Source organism: Haliotis cracherodii, unplaced genomic scaffold (genome assembly GCF_022045235.1).
Source record: "Haliotis cracherodii isolate W230 unplaced genomic scaffold, xgHalCrac1.p SCAF_18, whole genome shotgun sequence".
Lineage (NCBI taxonomy): Eukaryota > Metazoa > Mollusca > Gastropoda > Lepetellida > Haliotidae > Haliotis > Haliotis cracherodii.
The window spans coordinates 24,058,836-24,066,843 of NW_027266273.1; the positions used below are offsets into that span (position 1 = coordinate 24,058,836).

General features: G+C 48.8%; 1 protein-coding gene across 1 annotated transcript in view; it reads right to left on the reverse strand.

The window, feature by feature from the left end:
• Window positions 1–7,039, reverse strand: part of LOC139465568 (pneumococcal serine-rich repeat protein-like) — a 31,651-nt gene extending 24,612 nt beyond the window's left edge. The window contains exon 1 of the mRNA XM_071247283.1: window positions 100–7,039. Coding sequence (XP_071103384.1) covers window positions 100–7,039 — 6,940 coding nt within the window. The remainder of the gene's footprint in view (window positions 1–99) is intronic.
• Window positions 7,040–8,008: the final 969 nt, after the last annotated feature.

An 8,008-nucleotide genomic window follows, 5' to 3' on the forward strand; every position in this document is an offset into this window, starting at 1 on the left:
CTTGAGTGGTATATTGGACTTTACTGCTGAACATAGACTCGGAGGTGCTTGTTTCACTGATCGAGCTAAACACTGAAGATGTCATTGCTTCTGTGGTACCCTCTGAAGCTGATGTTGAGGTGGTGGATTGCTGAGAAAGAGTAGATCCTGTGTTTGTGACTAGGAACGTTGATTCCGATGGGGTAGACTCAGTGCTAGCCTCTGATACCGTGGACGCTTCTCCCATCGTTGTATCAGTGGAGAACTCTGTTGTCTGAGTGGAAGCAGCTGTTGTCGGTTCGATTGATGGTGTGAAAGTCTCTCTCGTGGTGGTTGTCAACAGAGTTGAAAGGTTGGAAGTCTCGGTTGATTTGTCTGTGGCAGAAGAAGTGGGTGCGGTAGATGTAGTTTCTGTTACAGCTGAGGATGCGTCAGTCACCATTTCGGACGTCGAGCTTTCCTCTGTCGTTGATGCAGAAGAAGTTGAAGACGCCCCAGTCGCTGTGCTTTCTTGCGTCGTTGGCTCCACTGAGGAAGATGAAGATGCAGTGGCAAGAGAGGCAGTGTTTGCGGAGGCTGATTCCGTGGAAACAGTCAACGTTTCACTTGTTTGTGTGGTCGACGTTGCTTCGGTAGATTCCAGAGTGGACATTGTTGAGGTGGCCTCCATCGTAGTGGACGTGGTGGCGGAAACGTCAGTCAGCTGCCTTTCCGTTGAAACTGATGCTTGATAAGGGCCAGGAGTGATTGTACTTGACGCTTCCTCTGTGGCTGTAGCAGTGGCCGCGGTTGGAATTGAAACCGTCTGTGTTGAAGATGCCTCTGTTGAGCCTTGAGTGGTATATTGGACTTTACTGCTGAACATAGACTCGGAGGTGCTTGTTTCACTGATCGAGCTAAACACTGAAGATGTCATTGCTTCTGTGGTACCCTCTGAAGCTGATGTTGAGGTGGTGGATTGCTGAGAAAGAGTAGATCCTGTGTTTGTGACTAGGAACCTTGATTCCGATGGGGTAGACTCAGTGCTAGCCTCTGATACCGTGGACGCTTCTCCCATCGTTGTATCAGTGGAGAACTCTGTTGTCTGAGTGGAAGCAGCTGTTGTCGGTTCGATTGATGGTGTGAAAGTCTCTCTCGTGGTGGTTGTCAACAGAGTTGAAAGGTTGGAAGTCTCGGTTGATTTGTCTGTGGCAGAAGAAGTGGGTGCGGTAGATGTAGTTTCTGTTACAGCTGAGGATGCGTCAGTCACCATTTCGGACGTCGAGCTTTCCTCTGTCGTTAATGCAGAAGAAGTTGAAGACGCCCCAGTCGCTGTGCTTTCTTGCGTCGTTGGCTCCACTGAGGAAGATGAAGATGCAGTGGCAAGAGAGGCAGTGTTTGTGGAGGCTGATTCCGTGGAAACAGTCAACGTTTCACTTGTTTGTGTGGTCGACGTTGCTTCGGTAGATTCCAGAGTGGACATTGTTGAGGTGGCCTCCATCGTAGTGGACGTGGTGGCGGAAACGTCAGTCAGCTGCCTTTCCGTTGAAACTGATGCTTGATAAGGGCCAGGAGTGATTGTACTTGACGTTTCCTCTGTGGCTGTAGCAGTGGCCGCGGTTGGAAGTGAAACCGTCTGTGTTGAAGATGCCTCTGTTGAGCCTTGAGTGGTATATTGGACTTTACTGCTGAACATGGACTCGGAGGTGCTTGCTTCACTGATCGAGCTAAACACTGAAGATGTCATTGCTTCTGTGGTACCCTCTGAAGCTGATGTTGAGGTGGTGGATTGCTGAGAAAGAGTAGGTCCTGTGTTTGTGACTAGGAACGTTGATTCCGATGGGGTAGACTCAGTGCTAGCCTCTGATACCGTGGACGCTTCTCCCATCGTTGTATCAGTGGAGAACTCTGTTGTCTGAGTGGAAGCAGCTGTTGTCGGTTCGATTGATGGTGTGAAAGTCTCTCTCGTGGTGGTTGTCAACAGAGTTGAAAGGTTGGAAGTCTCGGTTGATTTGTCTGTGGCAGAAGAAGTGGGTGCGGTAGATGTAGTTTCTGTTACAGCTGAGGATGCGTCAGTCACCATTTCGGACGTCGAGCTTTCCTCTGTCGTTGATGCAGAAGAAGTTGAAGACGCCCCAGTCGCTGTGCTTTCTTGCGTCGTTGGCTCCACTGAGGAAGATGAAGATGCAGTGGCAAGAGAGGCAGTGTTTGCGGAGGCTGATTCCGTGGAAACAGTCAACGTTTCACTTGTTTGTGTGGTCGACGTTGCTTCGGTAGATTCCAGAGTGGACATTGTTGAGGTGGCCTCCATCGTAGTGGACGTGGTGGCGGAAACGTCAGTCAGCTGCCTTTCCGTTGAAACTGATGCTTGATAAGGGCCAGGAGTGATTGTACTTGACGTTTCCTCTGTGGCTGTAGCAGTGGCCGCGGTTGGAATTGAAACCGTCTGTGTTGAAGATGCCTCTGTTGAGCCTTGAGTGGTATATTGGGCTTTGCTGCTGAACGTGGATTTGGAGGTGCTTGCTTCACTGATCGAGCTAAACACTGAAGATGTCATTGCTTCTGTGGTACCCTCTGAAGCTGATGTTGAGGTGGTGGATTGCTGAGAAAGAGTAGATCCTGTGTTTGTGACTAGGAACGTTGATTCCGATGGGGTAGACTCAGTGCTAGCCTCTGATACCGTGGACGCTTCTCCCATCGTTGTATCAGTGGAGAACTCTGTTGTCTGAGTGGAAGCAGCTGTTGTCGGTTCGATTGATGGTGTGAAAGTCTCTCTCGTGGTGGTTGTCAACAGAGTTGAAAGGTTGGAAGTCTCGGTTGATTTGTCTGTGGCAGAAGAAGTGGGTGCGGTAGATGTAGTTTCTGTTACAGCTGAGGATGCATCAGTCACCATTTCGGACGTCGAGCTTTCCTCTGTCGTTGATGCAGAAGAAGTTGAAGACGCCCCAGTCGCTGTGGTTTCTTGCGTCGTTGGCTCCACTGAGGAAGATGAAGATGCAGTGGCAAGAGAGGCAGTGTTTGCGGAGGCTGATTCCGTGGAAACAGTCAACGTTTCACTTGTTTGTGTGGTCGACGTTGCTTCGGTAGATTCCAGAGTGGACATTGTTGAGGTGGCCTCCATCGTAGTGGACGTGGTGGCGGAAACGTCAGTCAGCTGCCTTTCCGTTGAAACTGATGCTTGATAAGGGCCAGGAGTGATTGTACTTGACGTTTCCTCTGTGGCTGTAGCAGTGGCCGCGGTTGGAAGTGAAACCGTCTGTGTTGAAGATGCCTCTGTTGAGCCTTGAGTGGTATATTGGACTTTACTGCTGAACATGGACTCGGAGGTGCTTGCTTCACTGATCGAGCTAAACACTGAAGATGTCATTGCTTCTGTGGTACCCTCTGAAGCTGATGTTGAGGTGGTGGATTGCTGAGAAAGAGTAGATCCTGTGTTTGTGACTTGGAACGTTGATTCCGATGGGGTAGACTCAGTGCTAGCCTCTGATACCGTGGACGCTTCTCCCATCGTTGTATCAGTGGAGAACTCTGTTGTCTGAGTGGAAGCAGCTGTTGTCGGTTCGATTGATGGTGTGAAAGTCTCTCTCGTGGTGGTTGTCAACAGAGTTGAAAGGTTGGAAGTCTCGGTTGATTTGTCTGTGGCAGAAGAAGTGGGTGCGGTAGATGTAGTTTCTGTTACAGCTGAGGATGCGTCAGTCACCATTTCGGACGTCGAGCTTTCCTCTGTCGTTGATGCAGAAGAAGTTGAAGACGCCCCAGTCGCTGTGCTTTCTTGCGTCGTTGGCTCCACTGAGGAAGATGAAGATGCAGTGGCAAGAGAGGCAGTGTTTGTGGAGGCTGATTCCGTGGAAACAGTCAACGTTTCACTTGTTTGTGTGGTCGACGTTGCTTCGGTAGATTCCAGAGTGGACATTGTTGAGGTGGCCTCCATCGTAGTGGACGTGGTGGCGGAAACGTCAGTCAGCTGCCTTTCCGTTGAAACTGATGCTTGATAAGGGCCAGGAGTGATTGTACTTGACGTTTCCTCTGTGGCTGTAGCAGTGGCCGCGGTTGGAAGTGAAACCGTCTGTGTTGAAGATGCCTCTGTTGAGCCTTGGGTGGTATATTGGACTTTACTGCTGAACATGGACTCGGAGGTGCTTGCTTCACTGATCGAGCTAAACACTGAAGATGTCATTGCTTCTGTGGTACCCTCTGAAGCTGATGTTGAGGTGGTGGATTGCTGAGAAAGAGTAGGTCCTGTGTTTGTGACTTGGAACGTTGATTCCGATGGGGTAGACTCAGTGCTAGCCTCTGATACCGTGGACGCTTCTCCCATCGTTGTATCAGTGGAGAACTCTGTTGTCTGAGTGGAAGCAGCTGTTGTCGGTTCGATTGATGGTGTGAAAGTCTCTCTCGTGGTGGTTGTCAACAGAGTTGAAAGGTTGGAAGTCTCGGTTGATTTGTCTGTGGCAGAAGAAGTGGGTGCGGTAGATGTAGTTTCTGTTACAGCTGAGGATGCGTCAGTCACCATTTCGGACGTCGAGCTTTCCTCTGTCGTTGATGCAGAAGAAGTTGAAGACGCCCCAGTCGCTGTGCTTTCTTGCGTCGTTGGCTCCACTGAGGAAGATGAAGATGCAGTGGCAAGAGAGGCAGTGTTTGTGGAGGCTGATTCCGTGGAAACAGTCAACGTTTCACTTGTTTGTGTGGTCGACGTTGCTTCGGTAGATTCCAGAGTGGACATTGTTGAGGTGGCCTCCATCGTAGTGGACGTGGTGGCGGAAACGTCAGTCAGCTGCCTTTCAGTTGAAACTGATGCTTGATAAGGGCCAGGAGTGATTGTACTTGACGTTTCCTCTGTGGCTGTAGCAGTGGCCGCGGTTGGAAGTGAAACCGTCTGTGTTGAAGATGCCTCTGTTGAGCCTTGAGTGGTATATTGGACTTTACTGCTGAACATGGACTCGGAGGTGCTTGCTTCACTGATCGAGCTAAACACTGAAGATGTCATTGCTTCTGTGGTACCCTCTGAAGCTGATGTTGAGGTGGTGGATTGCTGAGAAAGAGTAGATCCTGTGTTTGTGACTTGGAACGTTGATTCCGATGGGGTAGACTCAGTGCTAGCCTCTGATACCGTGGACGCTTCTCCCATCGTTGTATCAGTGGAGAACTCTGTTGTCTGAGTGGAAGCAGCTGTTGTCGGTTCGATTGATGGTGTGAAAGTCTCTCTCGTGGTGGTTGTCAACAGAGTTGAAAGGTTGGAAGTCTCGGTTGATTTGTCTGTGGCAGAAGAAGTGGGTGCGGTAGATGTAGTTTCTGTTACAGCTGAGGATGCGTCAGTCACCATTTCGGACGTCGAGCTTTCCTCTGTCGTTGATGCAGAAGAAGTTGAAGACGCCCCAGTCGCTGTGCTTTCTTGCGTCGTTGGCTCCACTGAGGAAGATGAAGATGCAGTGGCAAGAGAGGCAGTGTTTGTGGAGGCTGATTCCGTGGAAACAGTCAACGTTTCACTTGTTTGTGTGGTCGACGTTGCTTCGGTAGATTCCAGAGTGGACATTGTTGAGGTGGCCTCCATCGTAGTGGACGTGGTGGCGGAAACGTCAGTCAGCTGCCTTTCCGTTGAAACTGATGCTTGATAAGGGCCAGGAGTGATTGTACTTGACGTTTCCTCTGTGGCTGATGCAGTGGCCGCGGTTGGAAGTGAAACCGTCTGTGTTGAAGATGCCTCTGTTGAGCCTTGGGTGGTATATTGGACTTTACTGCTGAACATGGACTCGGAGGTGCTTGCTTCACTGATCGAGCTAAACACTGAAGATGTCATTGCTTCTGTGGTACCCTCTGAAGCTGATGTTGAGGTGGTGGATTGCTGAGAAAGAGTAGGTCCTGTGTTTGTGACTTGGAACGTTGATTCCGATGGGGTAGACTCAGTGCTAGCCTCTGATACCGTAGACGCTTCTCCCATCGTTGTATCAGTGGAGAACTCTGTTGTCTGAGTGGAAGCAGCTGTTGTCGGTTCGATTGATGGTGTGAAAGTCTCTCTCGTGGTGGTTGTCAACAGAGTTGAAAGGTTGGAAGTCTCGGTTGATTTGTCTGTGGCAGAAGAAGTGGGTGCGGTAGATGTAGTTTCTGTTACAGCTGAGGATGCGTCAGTCACCATTTCGGACGTCGAGCTTTCCTCTGTCGTTGATGTAGAAGAAGTTGAAGACGCCCCAGTCGCTGTGCTTTCTTGCGTCGTTGGCTCCACTGAGGAAGATGAAGATGCAGTGGCAAGAGAGGCAGTGTTTGTGGAGGCTGATTCCGTGGAAACAGTCAACGTTTCACTTGTTTGTGTGGTCGACGTTGCTTCGGTAGATTCCAGAGTGGACATTGTTGAGGTGGCCTCCATCGTAGTGGACGTGGTGGCGGAAACGTCAGTCAGCTGCCTTTCCGTTGAAACTGATGCTTGATAAGGGCCAGGAGTGATTGTACTTGACGTTTCCTCTGTGGCTGTAGCAGTGGCCGCGGTTGGAATTGAAACCGTCTGTGTTGAAGATGCCTCTGTTGAGCCTTGAGTGGTATATTGGACTTGGCTGCTGAACATGGACTCGGAGGTGCTTGCTTCACTGATCGAGCTAAACACTGAAGATGTCATTGCTTCTGTGGTACCCTCTGAAGCTGATGTTGAGGTGGTGGATTGCTGAGAAAGAGTAGATCCTGTGTTTGTGACTAGGAACGTTGATTCCGAGGGGGTAGACTCAGTGCTAGCCTCTGATACCGTGGACGCTTCTCCCATCGTTGTATCAGTGGAGAACTCTGTTGTCTGAGTGGAAGCAGCTGTTGTCGGTTCGATTGATGGTGTGAAAGTCTCTCTCGTGGTGGTTGTCAACAGAGTTGAAAGGTTGGAAGTCTCGGTTGATTTGTCTGTGGCAGAAGAAGTGGGTGCGGTAGATGTAGTTTCTGTTACAGCTGAGGATGCGTCAGTCACCATTTCGGACGTCGAGCTTTCCTCTGTCGTTGATGCAGAAGAAGTTGAAGACGCCCCAGTCGCTGTGGTTTCTTGCTTGATAGTCAACGTTTCACTTGTTTCTGTGATCGACCCTCCTTCTGTAGATTCCAGAGTGGACATTGTTGAGGTGGCTTCCCTCGTAGTCGACGTGGTTGCGGAAACGTCAGTCAGTTGCCTTTCTGTTGGAACTGATGCTTGATAAGGGCCAGGAGTTATTGTATCAATCACTGTCGTCTTTCTCCACGTTCTTGTTGTTGAGGTATTATTATGACTGGGTTGATTTTTAGAATTCCTTTTAAATCTTTGGTTTTGACGCCGTTTTCCACGAAAATGTTTCGTTTTGTCTTGCATGAAGTTGTTTGTGTCATTTGCTTCAGACCTTGTTTCTGATACATTGAACTTTATTATGTTTTCCATTTTCAGCATATTTATATTTTCTTTGTTTTTTTTATCGTTGTTTGCACGGGTCGGTATAGAACTTCGCACTTCGAAAATCTGTAAGAAATTTGGGTTCATCGTTTTATTTTAGATTTAAAACACACTTTCCACACATTTTAAACTGAACTGATAGGACTATTGCGTTGTACAATTACACTAGCATACTTTGAAGACACTTTCAAAATGAGAACCCAAGTGGTTAGACCATGGTAGTTAATATCCAAAAGTGGTAATTATGAAATGTCTCTCATGTTTACTTAATTAGGATCAGTATGTCTCACATTGATGTTGGGAAGGAATTGGCTATTACCTCAGAGGTGTTTGATAGTGCTCGCTTCCAAGTGATATTGGAGCCTTCTGTATGTATAGGTACATTCTCCTCACGCTGTTGTCGAGCAGTTTCTGTAAGTTGGAGAATTCTGTGTTAGAGTAATATACATCTGGTTATTAACTTTGATCAACCTGTTCAAATGTCCTGGGAAGGTTCCGGGTTAGAATTGGTCTTCAGCAACCCATGCTTGTAACACGCGCCTAATGGGATGGGGTGGTCAAGCTCGCTGATGCATGTCATCGCATCCCATCTGCGTCAATCACTGGGTTATCTGAGTATATGGCTGAATGCGGCGTTAAACAACAAACAAACACAAAAAC